The sequence below is a fragment of the Oncorhynchus mykiss genome, chromosome 28 (genome assembly GCF_057628025.1).
Source record: "Oncorhynchus mykiss isolate SJ-2025 chromosome 28, ASM5762802v1, whole genome shotgun sequence".
Taxonomy (NCBI): domain Eukaryota; kingdom Metazoa; phylum Chordata; class Actinopteri; order Salmoniformes; family Salmonidae; genus Oncorhynchus; species Oncorhynchus mykiss.
Genome location: NC_143049.1, coordinates 31992883 through 32020762, shown reverse-complemented (window position 1 = coordinate 32020762; position 27880 = coordinate 31992883). Strand labels below are relative to the sequence as shown.

Genomic DNA, 27880 nt, shown 5'->3' with positions numbered 1-27880 from the left:
ACTTCTCAAGCTTCCTTTGCATGGCCCTGGCACAATGGGGGCTATTATGATTCGGGCATTTAGTGACTCGGTAACCTGCATTATGAACCTCTATTGCAATGCGGCGGCGCTCCACAGATCCTTCAGTGTAGTGTTCCGCAGCGATAGGCAGGGGTGCTATTCCGTCATGTGATTCTGCTTTAGTCCTTCGAAGTTGAAAGGCAAGCAAGTCAGTGCGGGGCTAGCCTTCCTTAATCTTGGTTGCTGGAGTACTAGCTAGATGCGGTGACTTTCTTCTCGATTTCTTACTCGTGATTTTTCTTCAACTTTTTAAGATGGCCGGGGCAATTATTGAAAACATGAGCACCAAAAAGTTGGTGATCGTAGGAGTGATTCTGCTTTTATTCCAAGCGTTTTCTTTTATGGTCGGAGGCTTGATTGGTAAGCATGGTTTTTCCCAATTGTATTCCTTTATGTTGCAACCTTTGGCTTTGTTATGCGATATATGCGGTTGAATAATCACGATTTATAGATCGTATATTTTATGTATCAAATAATGAAAACAACTTAGTTCTTTAGACTATCATTTTAGAGAGTATGGTAATTATTTAAATCACTGCTATGTTTTGTTATAAAATGGAACACTATGGCGACTGTAGGGCTTGCCTTTAAGTTGTGCCTATAACTTTAACAATGTAGCCTTTAACGAAGTTTTGAACTCTTCAAAGTTTTAAAGAAAAATAGAAGCTATTCGCCTCCAACTCAATCGTTTCCTCTGTATTGACGTTGCAAGGTTTAATGTGGTCTTAAACTTTAACATTTGCCGTTAATACACACACGACTTTCCTATTTCAGAAAACGTATTATAAAGTATCGAGTTAATTCATTTACTCATTGGCGTATGAGTTTGTTTTTCCAAAAGAATAACCTCTATTCCTGTAAAACACCATGGGAATTGGTGTGTATCTTTAACTTCACTTTGATTGAATACAGAATGTTTGCTCTCCTCCTTTCCCTCATTTGTCTGTCTCCGTGGCCCCAGGCAGGCACCATCTCTCCCCCCCCCCCTTGCAACCCCCTCAAATCCCAAACCCCTCTTAGCGTTGCATATTTCCTCTTCTCCTGCTGGTTCCATTTGCATGGCTCTACTCCCCACTGACACACACACACAGCTGTCAAAATTGTGTTCTGCCTGAAGTACTACATCAGAGTTGCTGTCAGCTTTTTCCCCCATGTGCCTACACACTCACACAGATACTCCTACACAAGCTCAATGTCACAATAGTTGAGTCCTATGAGGCCTGTTACAGATTCCTATCTCTAGTTAATTTGGGGGGAAACGTTCTCCACTCAGTCAGTCTCTTCTCCAGAGCTGGATGGCTACTGAAAGAAATGAGCTTGTTTGGGATGCTCCTGCCTTAGATAGTTTTAATGAAGCCTGATGCTTTTGTATTTGCTCGGTGGCCGGGGCCAGCCAGGGTAATTGAGTAGAAAGGCGTTCGTCTCCCCGTTATTGGACAACTCCGACACAGCATGAGGTCACTGGGCAGAGAGGCGGACACACTAGGGTAGAAACTGGAGGAGCGGTGTGTGCCCGGAATCTTAGGGTCCCGGGATAATTGAACTCTGAGGGGTTCCGTAGAGCTGGTTTAATTCAATTTGGTGTGTCTGTGTGCTTGTTCCTGAGTAGTCCTTTGTGAGGTGATACAGGCACACCTAGTTAAGAGACACACACACACACACACACAGATAGTTGATGGCCTGATTAGTTTTATGAAGCTGGTGCCAAAGGCCTAGCCTCGAGGGTGCTTTTATGCTGTGGTATGTTTTTTCAGTTACTCTATTGAGACTAAATAAATTGGCTCGACATCAGCTGGTAATGGAAAACATCTGCACAGACCAGGGCCTCGCAATCGGAAATGTTTCCTTGTTTTAGCTGTTTTCGTCTGTGGATAAATCATTAAAGGTGTATGATATTTGAGCACGTAAGTAACTAATGTGAAACATTGCATTGTTGTAGGTGTCTCAAATGACTTCCCTTTGAGCTAATCATTGATTATAGTGGCATGATGTATTCCTAGCAGGGATTTGTGTATTATCCCTGAATTTAGGGGGATATATTGATGAAGGGAGAAGTCACGCATGCTTTTTTGGCCGTGGCTGACGTCTTTCTCTAGCCCTGAGGGCATGGACCATGTTCTTACCTATTACCAATCCATTACAGTATTGTGTACTGGGGAATTTCCTGACAGCTAGCTTCAAAAGGATTGGGCCTTGCTACAGGGTGTTCTGTCAACATGTTTTGAAATAATTGCCACTTTGTTAAGGCAGGATTTGGCTAGGTTTGATCTAAAACGCAACTTCATTTTTTTGGGTGATATTCTATTTGACTGTTTTTGACCATAAACAAAAACCATAGATAAATGTCTTCATGTATGCCTACTTTGTTGATCTTGATAGGTGTATGACACATCTTAATCTCCAGAACAAAGCTTTGATTATGAGTTTGGAAATTGATTGTTTTCAACTTTACCATCAGCCTAACTATGAATTCACTGAAAATATACACACTTTGTCACACGCTATAGATTCATATTTAAAAAAAAAAATGTTTTACCGTTATTTAAATAGGCAAGCCAGTTAAGAACAAATTCTTATTTACAATGACGGACGGCGCTGGGCCAATTGTGCGCCGCCATATGGGACTCCCAATCATGGCCGGATGTGATAGTCTGGATTCAAACCAGGGACTGTAGTGACGCCCATTGCCCTGAGATGCAGTGCCTTAGACCGCTGCGCCACTCGGGAACCAATGGACTTGAAAATTCCACATGATTGCACTTTTCAGCATAATCAAAGGTTACACATAGAGCATTGAAATAAGAACTGCAACTAAATTGTGGAACGATGTGGTCAGCAACCAAAAATTACCATTTAAATCCCCCAAATACTATTTACTGCTAATTTCATCAAATATAGATTTATTTATTTTTCTACACAAAAGGTGACAGATGAATAGAACTACTTATGTATCTAGGTTAGCTACCAATGTAACCTAGCAAGCAATTACCCAGGCTAACGTCTGTTTTCCTCTCCCTGTAGCTCCCAGCCCCACCACAGCAGTCCACTACCTGGCTACCAAATGTGTGGACACGGTCAAACACCATCAGAGCACCAAATGGTTCATGCCCTGGGGCCCTAACCAGTGTGACAAGATCCGGGACTTTGATGAGGCCATGGCCAAGAAGATCGAGGCAAACAACATTGTATTTGCCGTCCATATCCCCCTGCCCAACAAAGAGATGAGCCCCTGGTTCCAGTTTATGCTGGTCATCCTACAGTTTGACATTGCCTTCAAGATGTACAACCAGATAGGTGAGCGACACTTCTTGTTAGATTTCAATATGGCTGCCGTTCATTGTGTCGATTGTGTTATTTCAGGAGTGACATTTTTACCTTGTTGATATTTGTCTTTTTTTTGTGTGCTGTCGTGTCTCCATCTTGTGTGTTTTTGTTGTCCGTCTGTCTGTTGTCTTTGTATACTGTCTATGTTGTATCATGACTCACCAGTCCAAGCAGTTCTATGACCACTGAAGTATGTGTCCTTTGTCTTCTACACTCTGTGGATCCAATTCTAAAGTATTCATGTGTCTATAGATACTGTTGATATTAGTGTCCCTCTACATCACCTCAGGCTGTTGGCTGCTTTTGTCCTGGCTATTGTGTTGACTGCATGAGGCCCCTGAGGAATGTTTCTCTCCTCTCAGTGGATTGCATTTATCTCACGCTGAGAGGAAGGCCTGACAATGACTGATGTGCTGCTGGTTCTCCCTAGTGATACAAGCCTCAGGGATCCATGTCAGAGGCTTATAGTCTCTATAGAACAGGTAGTTGGGGAAACTCGAACTGTGGTGGGCTGTCTCAATTTGGAAGCTGATAGCTTTGCAATTCCCTAATATGAAGTGGAATAACACTCTGCTGGGCAAATTTGTCACATTTTCTCCTGGCTATCCTCAAGACGAATTGTAACATGGTACACGGTACGTCCCTCAGTGAGGGTTGGGGATGAGTGTCTCACTCTCCATTGTAGAGGTCAATGTAAAATTAGAAAACAAACACAAAAGCCCTGAAATATTGAGTCATTTTCAGCAGCAGGTGTTAGATAAAAAAATTTAAAAAACTTTATTTAACTAGGCAACAAATTATTATTTTACGATGACAGCTTACTCCAGCCAAACACTCCCCTAACGATGCTGGGCCAATTGTACGCCTCCCTGATCTGATGAAGGCTAGTCTTTCCCCCATCCCTTTGCTCATCATAGCAGACATCCTGCACCTCCCTGTACCCTCTTAACATTCCTTTACGTTCAGACCAGGAATGTTTGGCCACATCCTTATCCGAACATGGTGTCAGTCAGATCTGTGCCCAATTCCGACTGGAACCCAATGCACTTCCTGTATACCTATTGCAATATGGTCCTATATACATGGGAAAAGGTCACCGTCGTCCTTACATCAATCCACACTGTAGCAAGTGAAATATCTCTTAGTGTGTGGTTGGAAAGGAGGGGGCGACACTGACTGGGCAGATCGGCGCATGGCGCTGCGCCAGGTCTGGGGCTGTGAAAGAAGGGATTAGAGGGATAACAAAGAGAACTAATGAAGGGGGATCGGTGGGCCGGGCCGGCCTGGGAAAGTGATCAGAACACAGACTCTTTTAAGCTCCAGGAGCCCTTGGGATGGAGGGAAGCAGAGCCCAACGTCTTATGTTGTGTAACAGATTTCTATCTGGCCTAGCAGCGGTTGTACATCAACTACATTCAGCCGCGGGCCTTTTTATTTTTCCTAAGTGGGTGGTCAGGGGACTGGAACATAATTACAAATGATTTGTTGACTGCAAATTGACCGCAAGAAGCCCAAACAGATATAATATTTGACTAAAACATAATCATTTCAATCCTTGCTTACATTTATGTACGATCACAAATATGTCTTATGTGTGCGAATACTTTGGAACAGATTTTCAAAGTTCAAATCAAACAGAGCTGATTTGCTGGTGTTATGTCCAACAATAAAAACATTTTTTTTTTGTTCAGAGAACATGGGGATGCCAAATAAGATCACCCGCGGGCCAAATTCAGCCTGCGTGTCTTCAGTTGGGGAGCCCTGTTGTACAGCAGGGCATGAGGCACTCTGTAACATCTTCCCCTCACCAACGATATGTTGTGAAAGTATGCTTGATTTGATTTAACTTTTATTTAACTAGGCAAGTCAGTTAAGAACATTCTTATTTATAATGACGGCCTACCAAAAGGCCTCCTGCAGGGACGGGGGCTGGGATTAAAAAAAAAATATATATATATATATATATGACAACACGCATCACAACAAGAGACAACACTACATAAAGAGAGACCTAAGAAAACAACAGCATGGTAGCAACACATGACAACAACGGCAGTAACCTGGCAGCAACACAACATGGTAGCAGCACAAAATGGTACAAACATTATTGGTCACAGACAACAGCACAAAGGGCATGAAGGTAGAGACAACAATGCATCACACAAAGCAGCCATAACTGTCAGTAAGAGGGTCCGTGATTGAGTCTTTGAATAAAGCGATTTGAGATAAAACTGTTCAGTTTGAGGGGTTTTGCAGCTCGTTCCAGTCGCTAGCTGCAGCGACCTGAAAAGAGGAGCGACCCAGGGATGTGTGCGCTTTGGGGACCTTTAACAGAATGTGATTAGGAGAACGGGTGGAGGATGAGGGCTGTAGTAGATATCTCAGATAGGGAGATTAGTGAAGCTGCATTTTATGACAATAAAACTTAAATTCTGAGTGAGGTTTATACAGTTTTTTTCTCATATAAACTATAGTCATGTTTCAGTGTGTACTCATCAATGTGTCGTCATAAAAAAAATAAGTTAATGTCCCAAGCATGAAATTATTGTTGTTTACAGCTTGCGCTGCCAGATTAGTCTGATTCACCACCCTGTCCCACAATTCCACCCAACCAGATGCTGTGGAATGGGACTGTTATCCACCCCTCTCTGAGTCACTGGGGCCAGGAAGACTACCTCTGATCATCTGCCAGCAATGTTATTGTGCCTGGCCCCGGGCCCTGAGGCAAGGGCCTAATGATCACCCTGATGTCAACAGCCGTCTATGACCGAGCCGCGGAGGAAAGCTAGACAACCGGCTCGGAAATGTCAAGCAGCTGCATATCAAACCACGTATTCAACTTCAGAGCTGAAACGTGTGGCTGTAGTGTCACTGATCTCAAATTCAATCCAGGTTGTCTTTGCAACTCAATATCATATTAGCTTTCTGAGCTCTAGGTCTCTTTTTGGTCTAAACAGAGGTCAGATAGTCTCAGGCAGGAATACTCTTCATGCAAGGCTAGGCTCTGCAAACAACCTCTGTTACATTAATAAGGTGGAGTGCTAATTTGATCAAAGAAAATGAGTTCCAGCTGTCTATTGACAGATCTGGGTTGAGGAGTTCCAGCAGTCTATTGACAGATCTGGGTTGAGGAGTTCCAGCAGTCTATTGACGGATCTGGGTCGAGGAGGGAGTTCCAGCAGTCTATTGATGGATCTGGGTCGAGGAAGGAGTTCCAGCAGTCTATTGACGGATCTGGGTCGAGGAAGGAGTTCCAGCAGTCTATTGACGGATCTGGGTCGAGGAAGGAGTTCCAGCAGTCTATTGACGGATCTGGGTCGAGGAAGGAGTTACAGCAGTCTATTGACGGATCTGGGTCGAGGAAGGAGTTCCAGCAGTCTATTACGGATCTGGGTCGAGGAAGGAGTTCCAGCAGTCTATTGACGGATCTGGGTCGAGGAAGGAGTTTCAGCAATCTATTGACGGATCTGGGTCGAGGAAGGAGTTCCAGCAGTCTATTGACGGATCTGGGTCGAGGAAGGAGTTCCAGCAGTCTATTGACAGAGCTCTAGGTTATTACTTTCTCATGGCATCTAAATCTCTCTGGCTGACTGGTAAGCAAAGAAGCAGAGCTCTGTGAGACAATATGGCCTCTGTCTATAACTCAACCAGAACCACTTTCTTTAGACAGTACCACACCAAAGGTAAGGGGATTCTACTACTCAGTCATATGACTATTGCGGAATGCGTAAAGAAGCCCCCCAACTGCACCTTGCCCACTTGGTGTTATAAAGCTGGTCCCTGAGATGAATTGCCCCCCTTTCTTCCCACCCCACTCTACCCCGGCAACAATCACCCCTGGCAGGGGTCCAGCAATAACACAGCTGTTGAGCAGGCTTAGTCACTGTGGCGATGGCCGCTGGACTGGGGTGGAATGTTTGTGTGTGGTAAGCTGACATTCAGAATCTTTGGCAGTGTTCGCTTGAGAGGGGAGGGATAGAGGGGTTTGAGGAGAGAGAGGACTGCCAATACCCCCCCTCCCTTTCCTCTCTTCTCCCGGTCAGGCCACCGGGTTTCTTTCGGTGCGCTCCAGCTTGTTTCATAACCGCACAAGAGTCTGTTTGGAAGGAGGAAGTACAGAACACTTTGTCTTTGCAATGTGATCTAAAGTCTGTCTTGGCATTCTGACTCCCATTTAGGTTCTCAAAGCACTTAAAACCAGGTTCAGCTCTGAAAGGTTTCACCTTCAAGTCAGCACTATAGTATCATTGCCTGTTGTGTAGTAGACTGAACTTGAGGCCTTATGTACATGTATGTAAAATAGCTTTAAACCCCTCAACAGGGAAATGTTTCAGGTCATGAATCATCTCTGGACTATTTCTGGATCAACACAGCACGCCGATGTGAGCGTTTGGTGCATCTGTTCTGATAGTGTTTTGGATGACATGGTTTCTTTCCTGCAAACTTTGAAGGGTTGATGGAACAGTTCACCCCAACTTGAAAGTTTCTCTGTTTTCATACTTCAAATGAGTAACTTTAAGGACATAAAATGGAGTGGCTACGGATGTGGAGTTTCTGTATCCCAATTTCCCAAGGCAAAAAAAAAGATATGGATGTTTCTGCACATGTGCAGGATAAAACATTTTTACGTAGCTGAATGTCCACTCTGCTGTCTACATAGCTGCTGTGCTGAATGTCCACTCTGCTGTCTACATAGCTGCTGTGCTGAGTGTCCACTCTGCTGTCTACATAGCTGCTGTGCTGAATGTCCACTCTGCTGTCTACATAGCTGCTGTGCTGAGTGTCCACTCTGCTGTCTACATAACTGCTGTGCTGAGTGTCCACTCTGCTGCCTACATAGCTGCTGTGCTGAGTGTCCACTCTGCTGTCTACATAGCTGCTGTGCTGAATGTCCACTCTGCTGTCTACATAGCTGCTGTGCTGAATGTCCACTCTGCTGCCTACATAGCTGCTGTGCTGAGTGTCCACTCTGCTGTCTACATAGCTGCTGTGCTGAGTGTCCACTCTGCTGTCTACATACAGTGGGGCAAAAAAGTATTTAGTCAGCCATCAATTGTGCAAGTTCTCCCACTTAAAAAGATGAGAGAGGCCTGTAATTTTCATCATAGGTACACTTCAACTATGACAGACAAAATGAGAAAAAGAAATCCAGAAAATCACATTGTAGGATTTTTAATGAATTTATTTGCAATTTATGGTGGAAAATAAGTATTTTAACAAACTAACTTGCCCATTGTCAGAAGTTTTTTATCGATCTGGATACATGCCCGGCTGCCTAGAACGTTCGGCGGCAGAGTTGGAAGACAATTAGCGATTGAATGTTATTTTTTCATCATCATTGCAAACATTGGCTAAGCTGCGCAGGAGGCAGACAGGCGGTCAAGTAGTGTTGTTTTTCAGCAACTGCAATATACATGACAACAGACAGACCGAGAAGGCTGGAGCCTTCATAATATACATGACAACAGACAGACCGAGAAGGCTGGGGCCTTCATAATATACATGACAACAGACAGACCGAGAAGGCTGCGGCCTTCATAATATACATGACAACAGACAGACCGAGAAGGCTGCGGCCTTCATAATATACATGACAACAGACAGACCGAGAAGGCTGCGGCCTTCATAATATACATGACAACAGACAGACCGAGAAGGCTGCGGCCTTCATAATATACATGACAACAGACAGACCGAGAAGGCTGCGGCCTTCATAATATACATGACAACAGACAGACCGAGAAGGCTGGGGCCTTCATAATATACATGACAACAGACAGACCGAGAAGGCTGGGGCCTTCATAATATACATGACAACAGACAGACCGAGAAGGCTGGGGCCTTCATAATATACATGACAACAGACAGACCGAGAAGGCTGGGGCCTTCATAATATACATGACAACAGACAGACCGAGAAGGCTGGGGCCTTCATAATATACATGACAACAGACAGACCGAGAAGGCTGGGGCCTTCATAATATACATGACAACAGACAGACCGAGAAGGCTGTGGCCTTCATAATATACATGACAACAGACAGACCGAGAAGGCTGCGGCCTTCATAATATATATGTTTCGTTCAAATCGCCTCAGGGTTTGAATTTCAGCTGTTCAGAAATACACTGCTCAAGAAAATAAAGGGAACACTTAAACAACACAATGTAACTCCAAGTCAATCACACTAATGTGAAATCAAACTGTCCACTTAGGAAGCAACACTGATTGACAATAAATTTCACATGCTGTTGTGCAAATGGAAATTATAGGCAATTAGCAAGACACCCCCAATAAAGGAGTGGTTCTGCAGGTGGTAACCACAGACCACTTCTCAGTTCCTATGCTTCCTGGCTGATGTTTTGGTCACTTTTGAATGCTGGCGGTGCTTTCACTCTAGTGGTAGCATGAGACGGAGTCTACAACCCACACAAGTGCCTCAGGTAGTGCAGCTCATCCAGGATGGCACATCAATGTGAGCTGTAGCAAGAAGGCTTGCTGTGTCTGTCAGCGTAGTGTCCAGCGCATGGAGGCGCTACCAGGAGACAGTACATCAAGAGACGTGGAGGAGGCCGTAGGAGGGCAACAACCCAGCAGCAGGACTGCTACCTCTGCCTTTGTGCAAGGAGGAGCAGGAGGAGCACTGCCAGAGCTCTGCAAAATGACCTCCAGCAGGCCACAAATGTGCATGTCTGTTTGAGCAGACTCCATGAGGGTGGTATGAGGGCCTGACTTCCACAGGTGGGGGTTGTGCTTACAGCCCAACACCGTGCAGTACGTTTGGCATTTGCCAGAGAACACCAAGATTGGCAAATTCGCCACTGGCGCCCTGTGCTCTTCACAGATGAAAGCAGGTTCACACTGAGGACATTACAGACGTGACAGAGTCTGGAGACGCCGTGGAGAACGTTCTGCTGCCTGCAACATCCTCCAGCATGACCGGTTTGGCGGTGGGTCAGTCATGGTGTGGGGTGGCATTTCCATGTGCTCGCCAGAGGTAGCCTGACTGCCATTAGGTACTGAGATGAGATCCTCAGACCCCTTGTGAGACCATATGCTGGTGCGGTTGGCCCTGGATTCCTCCTAATGCAAGACAATGCTAGACCTCAGGTGGCTGGAGTGTGTCAGCAGTTCCTGCAAGAGGAAGGCATTGATGCTATGGACTGGCCCGCCCGTTCCCCAGACCTGAATCCAATTGAGCACATCTGGGACATCATGTCTCGCTCCATCCACCAACAGACTGTCCAGGTGTTGGCGGATCCTTTAGTCCAGGTCTGGGAGGAGATCCCTCAGTAGACCATCCGCCACCTCATGAGGAGCATGCCCAGGCATTGTAGGCAGGTCATACATGCACGTGGAGGCCACACACACTACTGAGCCTCATTTTAACTTGTTTTAAGGACATTACATCAAAGTTGGATCAGCCTGTAGTGTGGTTTTCCACTTTAATTTGGAGTGTGACTCCAAATCCAGACCTCCATGGGTTGATAAATTTGATTTCCATTGATAATGTTTGTGATTTTGTTGTCAGCACATTCAACTATGTAAAGAAAAAAGTATTTAATAAGAATATTTCATTCATTTAAATCTAGGATGTGTTATTTTAGTGTTCCCTTTATTTTTTGGAGCAGTGTATAATGCAGAGACAGACTACATCATGATTCAGAAGAGGTTGCACAGCCACTGCATGGCCAATCCGATGTCTGCATTTATTGTGATACGACCTCTGCAGAATTAAGGGAATTCATACTTCTTGCGTTTCACATTGAAGAGCTGTTGCGAAGGAAGTTGTGAGTTTGTTTATACAGGACCTCCCACCCTCACCTATTGTCAACCAATCATGCCAATGCGGAGCTGTACGGAGCCCTTCGCATTTTTAGAAAATTTGAGAGGGATGCGGTACAGAGCTCGCCCTTTGGTGGTAATGCAATTGCGTCACACCCTGTGTACTGAGCCTCTGGTTCACATTGCCTGAGCAAGCATAAAAAAGCATTGGCTTTAAAGAGCTAAACGTGAAGGGAGGCGGAGTGTTAACAGCAGCTACGTTAAAAAAAGCTGTACGTAAAATAACACTTTAGTTGAACTATCCCTTTTAGCCCAATGAGCCCATTGTCATTGTCATTTATAGCCTTTGGAGTAGTTTAGACTTGCACTCATTGTCTTTAATGGTTGTTGATGCATACACCTTGGGAAATTATAACGTTTCATTCACACTAAGTGAAATGAATGATGTGTCAACTGATTTGACAGCCATAAAATTACCCAGGGTTGCTATTATCAGATCTTATGTTTAGCAGAGATGTGCGTCCTTTTCATAGCTCCAGTTGCTCCTCCTCTGGCCTCTCCCTACCCCTTATCACGACTCCAATTCCATTGGGGCGGCAGGGTAGCCTAGTGGTTAGAGCGTTGGACTAGTAACCGGAGGGTTGCAAGTTCAAACCCCCGAGCTGACAAGGTACAAATCTGTAGTTCTGCCCCTGAACAGGCAGTTAACCCACTGTTCCTAGGCTGTCATTGAAAACAAGAATTTGTTCTTAACTGACTTGCCTAGTTAAATAAAGGTCAAATAAAATAAAAAACCATTCATATGCTGACAGAGGCAAATGCTCGATGCTGTCTGACTCTAACCAAATACTCTGCCGCAAACGTAAATATGCCTCGCAACGCTATACAGTTTCGTAGTTTTCCTATAAGCGAGAAAAAATATTCTAATACAAAATATGCTTTTACTGTACCCAGTTTAGTAAAGTTGCATCCGGCTGTATTTTGAGAAACTCATGCTATCCAGCTGGAAATGTGGAGTGGAATGGTTCAATGGAAATGTGGAGTGGAATGGTTCAATGGAAATGTGGAGTGGAATGGTTCAATGGAAATGTGGAGTGGAATGGTTCAATGGAAATGTGGAGTGGAATGGTTCAATGGAAATGTGGAGTGGAATGGTTCAATGGAAATGCGGAGTGGAATGTTTCAATGGAAATGCGGATTGGAATGGTTCAATGGAAATGCGGAGTGGAATGGTTCAATGGAAATGCGGAGTGGAATGGTTCAATGGAAATGCGGAGTGGAATGGTTCAATGGAAATGCGGAGTGGAATGGTTCAATGGAAATGCGGAGTGGAATGGTTCAATGGAAATGCGGAGTGGAATGGTTCAATGGAAATGTGAGCGTAGGGTTAGAGGATGTGTCCTACCTCGGCTGGAGGCCTTGTGTGAAAACAGTTGGATGCAACTTTGCCGAACTCCGTACAGTAAGTGTATCTTTTGTATTTGAAAAATGATTTCTCGCTGGTATGAAAGTTGAAATCCAAATCGTTTCCAAAACCGTATCGCAAGCAAGGATTCTGTCTCGATTGTAGTTCACATGGAGCCAGCTGCAATCCAAATGTTCAGTTAATAAACCAGGATGGGGACCACTGTAAGCCCCCTTGGATAGTTGAGAGCTAGCCTCTTACCAAAATGACTCTGTCACCAGAGACTTATTTCATCGCTGGTTTACACAGATGTATTGATGTCAAAGCTACAAATTTAAATTGAGCAGATGTAAATAGAGAATTTGATTAACTAGTAGAAAGAGGAGGAAGGGAAGCGCTACTAAGGTACACAATAGTACATTTTGGTAGATAGAAGGGGCTCTTTGGTAAAAGGGGTGAATTGGTCATCAAAAAGAAACAAGGACCAAGGCACTCTTCATATAATTAATTAAAGTGTCTTTATTTGTTCAATAGAAGCAAAGTTTTAAAAATCTGGCGCGTTTTGGCTGCGTTGGATTTGATTCATTACATTAAGAGAATTTGATTAATTGCAAATTCCCCCTTCAATACTGATCTTGCTTGTTCAGACCTGCATAGATCAAAAACAGGATAGATTTGTAATGAAGTCTCCATAACTGGTATCTATGTGAAGTTTGGTAGTTGGTATATTTGTGAACCTTTGAACATTCAGATCACCCTAAAGTGTGATATGTTGACGTTTTCCCCCTACAGAGGATGGAGCACTAGCCACCATTGACGTGGGTTTGGCCTACAGAGATGACACGCTCAGTGAGTGGACAGAGATGGCCCACTCCATAGAACAGAGGAAGCTCAGCTGCAACTTCACCACCACCAAGGTAAACAATTCCATTCCTCAATATCTGTTGTGCTTCTGGCTTTTGCTTAATTTTCAGCTCTTAATCAATCTCTCAGTCTCATTGTTTCAGCTCATCAGATTTATTTTTGTGTAAAATAAAAAATCCATATAAGTTGAGTTGTTGTCCAATCGGATATCTCTTACCATTTATCTTGTGTCCTGCAGACGTATGAGAACGAGGGGCGCTACTATGAGTGTGACCTGCTGCCCTTCATGGAGCTGGGCAACGTGGCCCACAAGTACTACCTTCTCAACATCCGCCTGCCTGTCAGCGAACGCAAGAAGATCAACATGGGCATCGGCGAGATCAAGGACATCCGTCTGGTGGTGAGCATTCTCTACTGCACATCTCTTCCAGATCGCCCCGTCTCCTCTCGGCTGGGAGAGACTATAATATATCCTTTACTATGGAGTCTAAACACACGGCCGAAGTGTGAAAATACTTTGGTTCGTTTTCCGATTTTGTCCAAACTGATGGTCAAAATGGGCAAACGAGATGTTGAAATGAACTGTGTGAAAGACTGTGGCTGACGGTTTAATTTCCCATCCTATCAGGGTATCCATCAGAACGGCGGTTTCACCAAGGTGTGGTTCGCCATGAAGACCTTCCTCACACCAAGCATCCTCATCATCATGGTGTGGTACTGGAGACGCATCACCCTGATGACGCGACCCCCTGTGCTGTTGGAAAAGTAAGGCCGGGCCATATTGTTTATTGGACTGTAAACGGGATGTTTCTTTGGTGTTTATTCAAATTTGGGGTCAAAATAGAGTTCAGTTGTCCAGTGACATTGGTTGCTTTGTGGGCTTGGGCACCGTGTGTGTGAATTGAGAATTGATCTCTAATCCAAAATGCATGGGTGTGTCTTGTCCTAGCGATACACAAGTCAAACCTTCAGCCAGTGTAACGGATGTGAAATGGCTAGCTAGTTAGCAGTGGTGCGCGCTAATAGCGTTTCAATCGGTGACATCACTTGCTCTGAGACCTTGAAGTAGTGGTTCCCCTTGCTCTGCAAGGGCCACGGCTTTTGTGGAACGATGGGTAACGATGCTTCGTGGGTGACTGTTGTTGATGTGTGCAGAGGGTCCCTGGTTCGAGCCCGGGTATGGGCGAGGGGACGGACTAAAGTTATACTGTTACACCAGGGTAAAACCCAGTAACCCCAGTGGATACCAGTTAGGCCTAGTGCTTATGGTAACATTAGTACAGGAGGAGACATGTCATTAGATTAACTATGGATGAACTGTGCATCTAGGTCAGATCTCAGTGTGCAGTGTCCTGGGTCCGTATTCACAAAGCATCTCAGAGTAGGATTGCTGATCTAGGATCAGCTCCCCCTTGTGCATCCATTCGTAATGAGCTAAAAGACTAAACTGATCCTAGAGCTGCAGTTGGGCAGCTACACTGTTAAATAAAAATGAGTACCGAATTGAGCTTTTTCAAGCAAAAATGATAACTAACACCAGATTGAAATGATTTACCAATGTAATGTAGAACGATACCCTATGCAGAGAGCTAAACGTTCAGTCTAGTTTACCCCCTGCAGTGAGGGGAGAGCGTATCAGTATGTCGCTGCGTTCAAAACCACAGGAACATTCGTCCAGGCGTAAAGCGTGTAAACAGTCTTTTAGCACTCAACTAACGCTTCCACCTCAATGTTTCCTCGCTCTCTCCATCTTGTCCTTGGTCTTCGGCTCAGAGTCCTCCTTCCCAAATGGCTGCAGAGTTCTCAGGAAATGGCCCTCAAATTCTATTTGTGGAGAGGAGATTATTTATTTCATGCTGTAAAAGCTTTGGTGAAGCCGTCATGCTATTCCTTAGAGGTGTCGAGATGTTAGCTTTAGAAATAAAAAGATTACCAAGAGACATGTAATGGGGAAATGCCTCTCATAGGTACTTAGGCTCCCTGCTGTTGCTCTGATGGTGGGATTCCTGGGAACTGGACCAAGGTTACGTTATTGTCTACTGAAAAGTCAGTTGACTGAATGCGCAAGGCGGTTGAAACTGGATTTGTTTAAAGCACTTGACTGTTTGTGTGGTGGATTATTAGGTTTTATTAGAACTTTTGAAAAACGGAACAACTCAATGACCACCATGCCTCAGGATATGGTTCTCTTTCCAAACCGAAAGTACATTCATGCCATTGTCAGTAGTTAACTGTTAATTGCTGGTGGACTACTTGGCAAGGTTTCCTGGAAGAATATAAAACACTGGAGGAATAAGTGTATCAATGGCAGTAGTACACACTGACTAAGTCTATGCCTGAAGTTTGTTTCCACTAAAGCAATTTTTGATTCTATTGAGTTAGTACTTTTATTTCCCCAGGATGTACTGGAGGTTGATGCCTCTTATCTGGCTCTCTTTACAGGATGTACTGGAGGTTGATGCCTCTTATCTGGCTCTCTGCAGCTTGTTTAGTTGCTGTGCTCTTTATACACACCTCTCTCCTGACTGTATATTCGCAGAGTGCAGGACATTCCCTGCATACCAGCCCAATGTGGTCTCGCACTGTTCACTCGGTAGAACATGCCGGAACGGTTCTCGCTGCCGACTCTTCTGGAATGTGATTAATGTTTTTAGAGTCAATTGCAAACCGTCATCCACACACACACACACACACACACACACACAATACACCCACCTCTCAGCCCGCACTGCACCCCTCATTCTCCCTGCAATATGCCCACCTCTATCCCGCACCCCTCCCTTCCTCCCGTCCTTTGCAATTATCCTTTCATCTTTCCCAGCATGCAGGGACTTGCAGCAATTGAACAGAGAAGCCTTATTAGGTTGATATTTTATTTATTTTACCAGCAGTGATTTATCAAAGCCTGCAGTGTGGTACAGTGGCTGGGTGGACTATGGAGTCTCCCCGGTGGCTATGGAGTCTCCCCGGTGGCTATGGAGTCTCCCCGGTGGCTATGGAGTCTCCCCGGTGGCTATGGAGTCTCCCCGGTGGCTATGGAGTCTCCCCGGTGGCTATGGAGTCTCCCCGGTGGCTATGGAGTCTCCCCGGTGGCTATGGAGTCTCCCCGGTGGCTATGGAGTCTCCCCGGTGGCTGGGGAGGTGGACTATGGAGTCTCCCCGGTGGCTGGGGAGGTGGACTATGGAGTCTACCGGTGGCTGGGGAGGTGGACTATGGAGTCTCCCCGGTGGCTGGGGAGGTGGACTATGGAGTCTCCCCGGTGGCTGGGGAGGTGGACTATGGAGTCTCCCCGGTGGCTGGGGAGGTGGACTATGGAGTCTCCCCGGTGGCTGGGGAGGTGGACTATGTCTGACCCCATGTTATGAGTTCTCCCGTTACATTTCCGTCTGATTTTTAGTGGCTATGTTGAGTTGAAAGAACATGTTAAATTATCTGAACCCAACCATTTAACAATTCTGCTGAATTATAAGAAAGTAATGTCCATGATCATTTATATTGATTGTGAGCCTTATGTTAATGCTGTATGCTATTGATTTATATTTCTATTTATGTTGATGATCAAGTGGATCATGATGGTGGGGATGATAAGGATTTTGATAATGATCCAGTTGATGGTGTGTCCTCCAGGGTGATCTTTGCCCTGGGCTTGTGCATGACCTTCATCAACATCCCGGTGGAGTGGTTCTCTGTGGGCTTCAACTGGACCTGGATGCTGCTGTTCGGGGACATCCGGCAGGGCATCTTCTACGCCATGCTGCTCTCCTTCTGGATCATCTTCTGTGGAGAGCACCTCATGGTCTGTCTCTTCACCTTCTCACCGACTTGATATCCATTGAGCCAGTGACTTGGTATCCATTGAGCCAGTGACTTGGTATCCATTGAGCCAGTGACTTGGTATCCATTGAGCCAGTGACTTGGTATCCATTGAGCCAGTGACTTGGTATCCATTGAGCCAGTGACTTGGTATCCATTGAGCCAGTGACTTGGTATCCATTGAGCCAGTGACTTGGTATCCATTGAGCCAGTGACTTGGTATCCATTGACCCAAATCTTTAGCACGGAAGCTCCCCGTTGTAGCGTGGTTGACATTTAAAAGGTAATTTCCAATTGAGCTGACATGTGTAGCGTTTACCGTGAATGCAGTCTACGCGAAAGTGGTAACATTGCCTTTCAAATTAAATCAATTGTATTTATTAAACCCATTTTTTCATTAGCAGATGTCACAAAGTGCTTATACAGAAACCCAGCCTAAAACCGCAAACATCAAGCAATGCTGATCTAGAAGCACGCACGGTATCTAGGAAAAAACTCCCTAGGAAGAAACCTAGAGAGGACCAGGCTCTGAGAGGTAGCCAGTCCTCTTCTGGCTGTGCTGGTAGAGATTACAGTATAAGAGTACATGGCCATTAAGGCCAGATCATTCTTCAATATGTTCAACTGGTCATAGATGACCATCAGGGTCAAATACACTGAACAAAAATATAAAGTAAAGTGCTGGTTTCATGATCTGAAATAAAAGATCCCAGAAATGTTCCATATGCACAAAAAGCTTATTTCTCGCAAATGTTGTGCAGAAATTTGTTTACATCCCTGTTAGTGAGCCTTTCTACTTTAAGACAATCCATTCACCTGACATGTGTGGCATATCAAGAAGCTGATTAAACTGCATGATCATTACACAGGTGTGCCTTGTGCTGGGGGCAATAAAAGTCCACTCTAAAATGTGCAGTTTTGTCACTAAAGACAATGCCACAGGTGTCTCAAGTTTTGAGGGAGGGTGCAATTGGCATGCTGACTGGAGGATTGTCCACCAGAGCTGTTGCCAGAGAATTGAATATGAATTTCTCTACCATAATTAATCAATTAAACTGATTTATGAAGCCCTTTTTACATCAGAAAGCCGCCTCCAATTTCGTTTTTTAGAGAATTTGGCATTACGTCCAACCGGCCTCACAACTGCAGACCATGTGCATGGCGCCGTGTGGGCGAGCGGTTTGAATTAGTATCCATGGACTTAGTATGACTTTGTATCCATAGTCCTAAAACCTTTTTATGCTGCTTAATGTCTTGGTATGTTAAATAAAGGTTATAGAAGGAAAGGTCTGTCATGATATTTGTGGTATACACTTTGTGGTATACACCAAATTAGAATGGTTAGCTGTATGGCCATTGTAGATTTGTTTCATTTGCATACATACATAGTGTCTTCACAAAGTATTCATACCCCTTGACTTATTCAAAATGTTGTTACAGCCTGAATTTATTGAAAATAAAATACAGATATTCATTTACAATTTACATAAGTTTTCACACCCCTGAGTCAATACTTTGTAGAAGCACCGTTGGCAGTGATTACAGCTGTGAGTCATTCTGGGTAAGTCTCTCAGAGTGATTACAGCTGTGAGTCATTCTGGGTAAGTCTCTCAGTGATTACAGCTGTGAGTCATTCTGGGTAAGTCTCTCAGAGTGATTACAGCTGTGAGTCATTCTGGGTAAGTCTCTCAGAGTGATTACAGCTGTGAGTCATTCTGGGTAAGTCTCTCAGAGTGATTACAGCTGTGAGTCATTCTGGGTAAGTCTCTGAGTGATTACAGCTGTGGGTCATTCTGGGTAAGTCTCTCAGAGTGATTACAGCTGTGAGTCATTCTGGGTAAGTCGAAGAGCTTTGCACATCTGGACTTTGCAACATTTGCCCGTTTTTATTATTATCAAAATTCTTCAAGCTCTGTCAAGTTGGTTGTTGATCATCGCTAGACTATTTTCAGGTCTTGCCATAGATTTTCAGGTAGATTAAAGTCAAAACTGTAGCTCGGCCACTTAGGAACATCCACTGTCTTCTTGGTAAGTAACTCCAGTGTAGATTTAGCCTTGTTATAGGTTATTGTTCTGCTGAAAGGTGAATTCGTCTCCCAGTGTCTGTTAGAAAGCAGACTGAACCAGGTTTTCCTCCAGGATTTTGCCTGTGCCTAGCTTCATTCCATTTCTTTTTATCCTGGCAAATTCCCCAGTCCTGAAAGATTACAAGCACCGACAACATGAGTCAGCCACCACTATGCTTGAAATATTGAAAGTGGTACTCCGTAATGTGTTGTACTGGATTTGCGCCAACACTTTGTATTCAGGACATATAGTGAATTGCTGTGACACATTTTTTTACAGTTTTACTTTAGTGTCTTGTTGCAAACAGGATGCATGTTTTGGAATATTGACCTTTTTTTGCAGGCTTCCTTCTTTTAACTGTCAATCAGGTTAGTATTGTGGAGTAATTACTATGTTGTTGATCCAGCCTCTGTTTTCTCCAGTCACAGCCATTCAACTATGTAACTGTAAAGTCACCATTGGCATCATGGTGGAATCCTTGAACAGGTTCCTTCCTCTCCGGCAACTGAGTTAGGAAGGAGGTCGATCTTTGTAGTGACTAGGTGTATTGATAAACCATCAAAAGTGTAATTAATAACTTCACTATGTTCAAAGGGATATTCAATGTCTACATTTGCTTTGCCTCATCTACCAATAGGTGCCATTCTTTGTGAGGCATTGGAAAATCTCCCTGGTCTTTGTGGTTGAATCTGTGTTTTGAATTTCACTGCTCAACTGAGGGACCTTACAGATATTTGTGTGTGTGGGTACAGAGATGAGGTAGTTATTCAAAAATCATGTTCAACGCTATTATTGCACACGTATTATGTGACTTGTTAAGCCATAACAAAGGTGTTGAATACTTATTGACTCAAGTCATTTCGGCTTTACATTTTTTATTAATTTGTAAAAAATATATATATATTCTAAAACCATAATTCCACTTTGACATTATGGGGGGTTGTGTGTGTAGGCCAGTGACAATCTAAAATGAATTAATTTTAAATTCAGGCTGTAACACAACAAAATGTGGGAAAAGTCCAGGGGTGTGAATCCTTTCTGAAGGTGTTGTAGATGCAGGGTTTAGTTTAGACCAGGATACTGCTGTTTTCTAACCCTTTTATTATTCCATCCCTCTTGTATTTCTGTTCTTTGTCCCACCTTTTATCATTACCCTCAGGACCAGATGGAGAGGAACCATTTCTCAATCTACTGGAAGCAGGTGGGACCCATTGTCTTCGGCTCCTTCTGCCTGTTTATCTTCGACATGTGTGAGAGGTGAGGCTGAAACACACACACACACACTTCCTTTGTCACACTGTCAAAATAAAACTTGTTTAGAAGTTACCACCACCGCAGGGACCATTTCTGAAACATTTTTTTCCCACCAGGGGAGTCCAGTTGAAGAACCCTTTCTACAGTATTTGGGCTTCCGACGTGGGGACTGAGTTGGCTGTATTCTTTAGATTAATATGATTACTCCTTACCTTAAAAAGTTGACGGACCAAGGGAGAGTAAACTAGGGATGAAGTCTTGTAAGTCTGAAAATAATGTGTCCATGTTATTGTACTGTATATTCCAATTTCATCTCCCAATGTTTCCTAGTATTAGTTTTTCTCTGATCTCTCATTTCATTGCAACATAGGACCAGATTGTATATCAATATTTGACAGAGACATACTAACATTAATCAGAGCACTTCTCCATCAGTCACAGGCTGTCCCTGAGGTCCTCTCCACTGTTCTGTGCTGCAGTGAGGAATAATTCAGTGTTGCTGGCAGTGCCTGCTCCTGCCTTGGGCCATCTCTCTACTGGGTCTTCCCTCTGCCTGCTCTCTCTCTCTCTCTCTGTCTCTCTCTCTCTCTCTGTCTCTCTGTCTCTCTGTCTCTCTCTGTCTCTCTCTGTCTCTCTCTGTCTCTCTCTGTGTCTCTCTGTGTCTCTCTGTGTCTCTCTGTGTCTCTCTGTGTCTCTCTGTGTCTCTCTGTGTCTCTCTCTGTCTCTCTCTGTCTCTCTCTGTCTCTCTCTGTCTCTCTCTGTCTCTCTCTGTCTCTCTCTGTCTCTCTCTGTCTGTGTGGGTGTCGAGGAGAGCTGCAGTGGGGAACCCACAGGCTTAGGTGATGCACGATTCATCAGTATAACCCCCCCCCCCCCTATCAATCTAGTGGCAGCAAGAGTCTCTTGGTTCGTCTCTCGCTCTCCTTCACTCTTGCTTTCTCCCTCTAGAATTCCCTCTTTCTCTCTCTCTCTCCTTCTCTTTCTTGCTCACTCTCCAGTCTAGTGGGAGAAAAAACACCTGTGAAAAGACGGCAATCTCTATCAAGCCTAGAAGTAGACCATGGCATATTCACTAGCTTTTAGAACCTTTCAGCCAAAGAGGTTTCCATTTTTTATATTTAGTGTTCCTAGAAGTAAGCTTGCCATGGGTTTCTAAATGTACGCTGAGCTGAGACTGGGGGTTCATATGTAAAGTAAGGGCAGCGGTTCCTGAATGGTGCTTCAGTTACGGTTGTTCCTATTTATCCGTAACAGTTGGAGTCTAGCCCTTTTCAGTTTGTTGAGTAATATTGTAACTATTTATTAAGCTATGCTTTTTTAGCATCACCATGCTAGTTCCCTCCTTGACTGAGGTTGATAACAGATGGCGTTCATCATTGTGGCGGGGATCTGTGCCTGTCTCTACTTCCTCTTCCTGTGCTTCATGGTGTTCCAAGTGTTCCGCAACATCAGTGGGAAGAGGTCCTCCCTGCCCGCCATGTCCAAGGCCAGACGCCTGCACTATGAGGTCTGTGTGTGTATTTGAGTATACATTTGTGCACCTAAAATTGTGTTTTTCATACAGTACCAGTCAAAAGTTTGGACACACCTACTCATTCAATTGTTTTTCTTTATTTTTTACTATTTTCTACATTATAGAATAATAGTGAAGACATCAAAACTATGAAGTAACACATGGAATCATGTAGTATGCTTGTCCAACAGTCTTGAAGGAGTTCCCACATGCAGAGTAGTTGTTGGCTGCTTTTCCTTCACTCTGTGGTCCAACACATTCCAAACGATCTCAATTGGGTTGAGGTCGGGTGATTGTGGAGGTCAGGTCATCTGATGCAGCTATCCTCCTTGGACAAATAGCCCTTATACAGCCTGGAGGTGTTTTGGGTCATTGTCCTGTTGAAAAACAAATGATAGTCCCACTAAGCGCAAGCCAGATGGGATGGTGTATCGCTGCAGAATGCTGTGGTAGCCATGCTGGTTAAGTGTGCCTTGAATTTGAAATAAATCACTGACAGTGTCACCAGCAAAGCATCGCCACACCTCCTCCTCCATGCTTCACGGTGGGAACCACACATGCAGAGATCATCTGTTCACCTACTCTGGGTCTCACAAAGACACGGTGGTTGGAACCAAAAATCAAAAAATTTGGAATCCTCAGACCAAAGGACAGATTTCCACCGGTCTAATGTCCATTGCTCGTGTTTCTTGGCCCAAGAAAGTCTCTTCTTCTTATTGGTGTCCTTTTGTTGTGGTTTCTTTGCAGCAATTTGACTATGAAGGCCTGATTCATGCAGTCTCCTGAGGAAACAGTTGATGTTGAAAAGTGTCTGTTACTTGAACCTGAAGCATATATTTGGGCTGCAATTTCTGAGGCGGTTAACTAATGAACTTATCCTCTGCAGCAGAGGTACCTCTGTGTTCCTTTTCTGTGGCGGTCCTCATAAGAGCCAGTTTCTTCCTCTCTCAGGGGATCATCTTCATGGATAGTAATAGTAACTGTAATTTTCCTCTCTCAGGGCCTTATCTTCCGGTTCAAGTTCCTCATGTTGGTCACTCTTACCTGCGCTGCAATGACTGTCATCTTCTTCATCATCAGTCAGGTGAGTCATGTCTGTGTGTTTGACTGCAGGGGTATCCCAGAATCCTCTGGAGAGGATTAGGTATTTAAGCATGTTCATTAGGGCACTCCGTAGCTAAATGTTTTTCACTGGAAAAATGAAAACAAGTGTTTCTTATTGGACATGGTTTTGTAGTGTTTTTGCTTACATTTCGTACCTATTGAACACAACCCATATTGTCTAGGTGAATGAGGGCCACTGGCACTGGGGAGACTACACGGTGCAGGTGAACAGTGCCTTCTTCACGGGAATCTACGGCATGTGGAACCTCTACGTGTTCGCCATCATGTTCCTGTATGCTCCCTCACACAAACGCTACGGAGACGAGCAGTCCAGCGGTGAGTCCAACTAACAGCTGCCTCTAATGGTCAACCGTGTCAGTAGGTCAAAAAGGAGATCAAATTTTATTGAAGTGTTTCATAATAGTCTTGATATACTTTACTGTACAGAAAAATAATAACACAACAGTGTCTCTTGTGACGGTTAAGGTCAGATATCTTGAAAAATATCTTACATTTTTATGTTGATATGTTATCTTACATTTCAAAATTCAAAATTTATCTTAAAATAAGTTGACCAATGACTTTAGATAATTTAGCTTGGTAAGCAAAACATATTTTAAAAACATCACTCGATGTCAGATATTTAGGCTTGCTTAGATTTCCCTTTTTGCATTGCAGTTTCAACAGACAAAGTAATAAAGTATACTGCCTTACTTGAATCAGAAGGAATGAAATGACAGGAAAATTGGATCTACAAAAGATGTTCAGGAGAAAAAAGTTCAATGAAAGCCGTCTTAAAAAGTTAACACATTGCGGTGGATTCAGACAAAAAATATGTCCAAGTTTTGGACTATTTAAAATGCTTTTCAACAGAAATGGTTTTCTTATTGACTTCAGGTTCAGGTAGCCGCTCCCCAGGGCCGGTTCCAGACATAAGCGACATAAATGTTCACTTAGGAGCCCCTGGCCCCAAAAAATATGCCTTCAGAAAGTATTCGTACCCCTGGACTTATTCCACATTTTGTTGTTAGTCTGATTTCAAAAAGTAGATTTTTTTTTTCTCTCTCACCCGTCTACACACAATACCCCATAATGATAGTGAAAACAACATGTTAGAAATTTGTGAACATTTATAAAACATGAAATACAGGAAGATCTAATTTACATAAATATTCACACCCTTTGAGCCAATATATGTTAGATTCACATTTAGCAGCAGTTACATCTGTGATTCTTTCTGGGTTAGTCTAAGAGCTTTGCACACCAGGATTGTATAATATTTGCCCATTTATTATTTTCTAAATTCTTCAAGCTCTGTCAAGTTGGTTGTTGATCATTGCTAGACAACCATGTTCAAGTCTTGCCATAGATTTTCAAGGAGATTAAAGTCAACTGTAACTAGGCCACTCAGGAACATTCTCTGTCGTCTTGGTAAGCAACTCCAGTGTAGATTTGGCCTTGTGTTTTAGGTTATTATCCTGCTGAAAGGTGAATTCATCTCCCCAATGTCTGGTGGAAAGCAGGCAACCATGTTTTCCTCTAGGAGTTTGCCTGAGCTTATTTTAATTTTTTTATTTCACCTTTATTTAACCAGGTCAGCCAGTTGAGAACAAGTTCTCATTTACAACTGCGACCTGGCCAAGATATAGCAAAGCAGTGCGACCAAAAACAACAACAGAGTTACACATAAATACACATAGTCAATAACACAATAGAAAAATCTATGTACAGTGTGTGCAAATGTAGAAGATTAGGGAGGTAAGGCAATAAATAGGCAGTTAAAGGTTTAGCTCCATTCCATAAAAATGTTTATCCTGAAAAACTCCCCAGTTGTTAACGATTAGAAGTATACCCATAACATGATGCAGCCACGACTGTTCTTCAAAATGTGGAGGGTGGTGCTCCATATTGTGGTGTATTGGATTTTCCCCAAACATAACACGTTGTATTCAGGACAAAAAGTTAATTGCTTTGCCATATTTTTTGCAGTATTAATTTAGTTCCTTTTTGCAAACAGGATGCATGTTTTGGAAAAAGTAATATTCTGTACAGGCTTCCTTATTTTCACTCTTGTCAATTAGGTTAGTATTGTTGAGTAACTACAATGTTGTTGACCCATCCTCAGTTTTCTCCTATCACAGCCATTAAACACTGTTTTAAAGTCACTATTGGCCTCGTGATGAAATCCCTGAGCGGTTTCCTTCCTCTCCGGCAACTGAGTTAGGCAGGACGACTGTATATTTGTAGTGAATTGGTGTATTGATACACCATCTAAAGTGTAATTAATAATGTCACCATGCTCAAAGGGATATTAAATGTCTGCTTTTTGAATTTATACCCATCTACCAATAGGTGCCATTCTTTGCGAGGCATCGAAAACCTCCCTGGTCTTTGTGGTTGAATCTGTGTTTGAAATTCACTGCTCAACTGAGGAACCTTACAGATAATTGTAAGTGTGGGGTACAGAGATGAGGTAGTCATTTAAAAATAATGTTAAACACTATTATTGCACACAGAGTGAGTCAATGCAACTTATTATGTGACTTGTCAAGCACATTTTTACTCCTGAACTTATTTAGACTTGCCATAACAAAGGGATTAAATACTTATTGACTCAAGACATTTCAGCTATTGATTTTTAATGTATTTTTTTACATTTCAAATGCATAATTCCACTTTGACGACATGGGGTATTGTGTGTAGACCAGTAACAAAATATCTCAATTTAATCCATTTTAAATTCCGACTGTTATAACAAAATGTGGAAAAGGTCTAGGGGTGTGAATACTTTCTGAAGGCACTGTTTATATTTTTTGGGGGGAACTCAGTCATGTTCTCAACCTAGTATTGAGAGTAAGAATAGTAGAGTCCATCAGGTGCAATTTTGAAATTTGGTTGTGCCTCAGCAGTTTTGTTCTCTGTCAGTCACTCAATTAGCTATGTCAGCTAACAATTTTTAGATTGCCAGCTATCTAAACTTCTAGTATTCATGGCCAAATACCGACCGGGGACCCTGACCTCCAGGGGCCCCAATGGATTTTGTTAGTACTTCTCACTCAGATATTAAGATGAAATAAGTCATGACAAAATATGTAGAATTGCAGGGAATTTGTTTTAAAACTGCAAAAATGTATCTCCACTCCATGGCAAAATGTATACAATAGCAGGAAATTTGCTTTAAAATGACCAATTTTTCACCACTGTCAAGATGGGGGACACTAAAATGTTGTGAGGTAAGGGACCCGCCCAACCAAATTTTGCTAAGGGCCCCCGAAAGGCTGCAGCTGGCCAGGCTCCTCCCTGTTTCAGTTTTGTTTTCTTCCATTTGGTGCCTAATGAGCACAAAGCAGATGACCCAGATGTACTGCTGTCTGTGTTTACTATACTGACGTGTGTTGGTCTCTGTGCAGGAGACGCAGGAGCCAGTGGCGAGGACATCCAGCTGACCACCACCATCACCCACGTGGACGGACCCACCGAGATCTACAAGATGACGGGCAAGGAGGCCCAAGAGTAGCGCCCCCCCCCCCCTTGACATCAAACCACCTACAAACACACCTCCCTCAAACTTGGACGATGCTTCATTTAGCCCTGTTACCCATGTGCCCCACATTGTCCCAGAAGTTCAAAAGCAACTTTATCTGTAGCCCTTTAGTCCTTTCATTTCATTGCAGACATGGGGCTAGATTGTATATTCATTTTTGACATTTGACATAGTCTGTTAACTCTGTTTGTAATGTTGGTGTTGAACAACTGTACTCTTATGAAGTCCTGGTTGTGAAAATCTGATTTGCGATGGAGTGGAAGGATGTAGAACAGCATCTGCTGGTCATGAGGTAGTTGGGGAGGGAACAAAACACTCCAGGTAGATGTTGTCTTCACAATTCTAGGATCAGCATACCATTCCTCAAATCCTAAACCAACCCATTAGGGGTAAAGTGCAAATCTGAAATTAGATCAGTGTCCAGTGGCAACGGCATCCAACTACAGGAAAAACATTGTGGGCTTTCAAGGCACTATATTGTGGCCTAACTGGTTGCCTCACTGAAGACAACATTACTTGGTTCTTTAGAGAGAACTACATTTGGATGACTGCTGTTTTTGGCACTCCGCCTCTGCAGTTTTAGATTGAAACAACCAGTAGGACAAATAAGTGTATGTCAATGGTACAAGGTCCAAGATGACCACTTTCTGAAGATCTGTCAAAAGAAAGCATATCTCTGCAAGTTGTCAGTAATATCTTTGTCTTTTTTGTCACTTCTGTCCGCACTCACGTTCAGCTGTACACATCCATGGAACTACTGTGTTCTCTTGTCTATCACTCTCCCAAGTGGGGGGATAATACCTTTTTGTATTGTGGGGGAAAAAAATGACAAACCACAGGGCCGTTTTGGGAAACACCAAGTTCATTATGTTACGATGTAGATATATATATTTTATAAAGTGCTTATTTTCAACTGTATGAAAGATTTGCATATGCTGTATCACTTACTGTCTGTTGGCAAAAATAATAATAATTGAGATTCGAAGATGACTATGACGTGGTAGTGTAGTAGTTTTGTGCTTTTTATGCTAAATTAAATAAAATGTTTACTTTATGCCTAGTTTTGGAATATTTTCAAAGTATATTCACAAGTTGTTGTAGGGAATTTCCTTGTGGTCTAAGAAAAATGCAACTTAACTAGCATTTCT

The 27880-nt window shown here is 43.4% G+C and overlaps 1 protein-coding gene across 2 annotated transcripts; it reads left to right on the top strand.

Annotated features, from left to right (window-relative positions):
• On the top strand, window positions 1–27786 carry LOC110508941 (protein wntless homolog). 2 transcript variants are annotated; one of them, XM_090225068.1, is made up of 13 exons: window positions 114–420; window positions 3082–3354; window positions 13365–13489; window positions 13675–13836; window positions 14065–14201; window positions 17065–17233; window positions 20477–20574; window positions 20688–20751; window positions 21935–22078; window positions 23085–23168; window positions 23371–23524; window positions 25541–25637; window positions 26599–27786. In XM_090225068.1, exons 1-12 carry the CDS (start codon window positions 315–317, stop codon window positions 25633–25635), a joined length of 1611 nt encoding a protein of 536 aa, XP_090081194.1. In that variant the 5' UTR covers window positions 114–314; the 3' UTR covers window positions 25636–25637; window positions 26599–27786. The 2 variants fall into 2 exon arrangements, with proteins under 2 accessions (XP_036822481.1, XP_090081194.1); XM_036966586.2 differs by lacking the exon at window positions 25541–25637 and having other exon boundaries at window positions 1–420.
• Window positions 27787–27880: the final 94 nt, after the last annotated feature.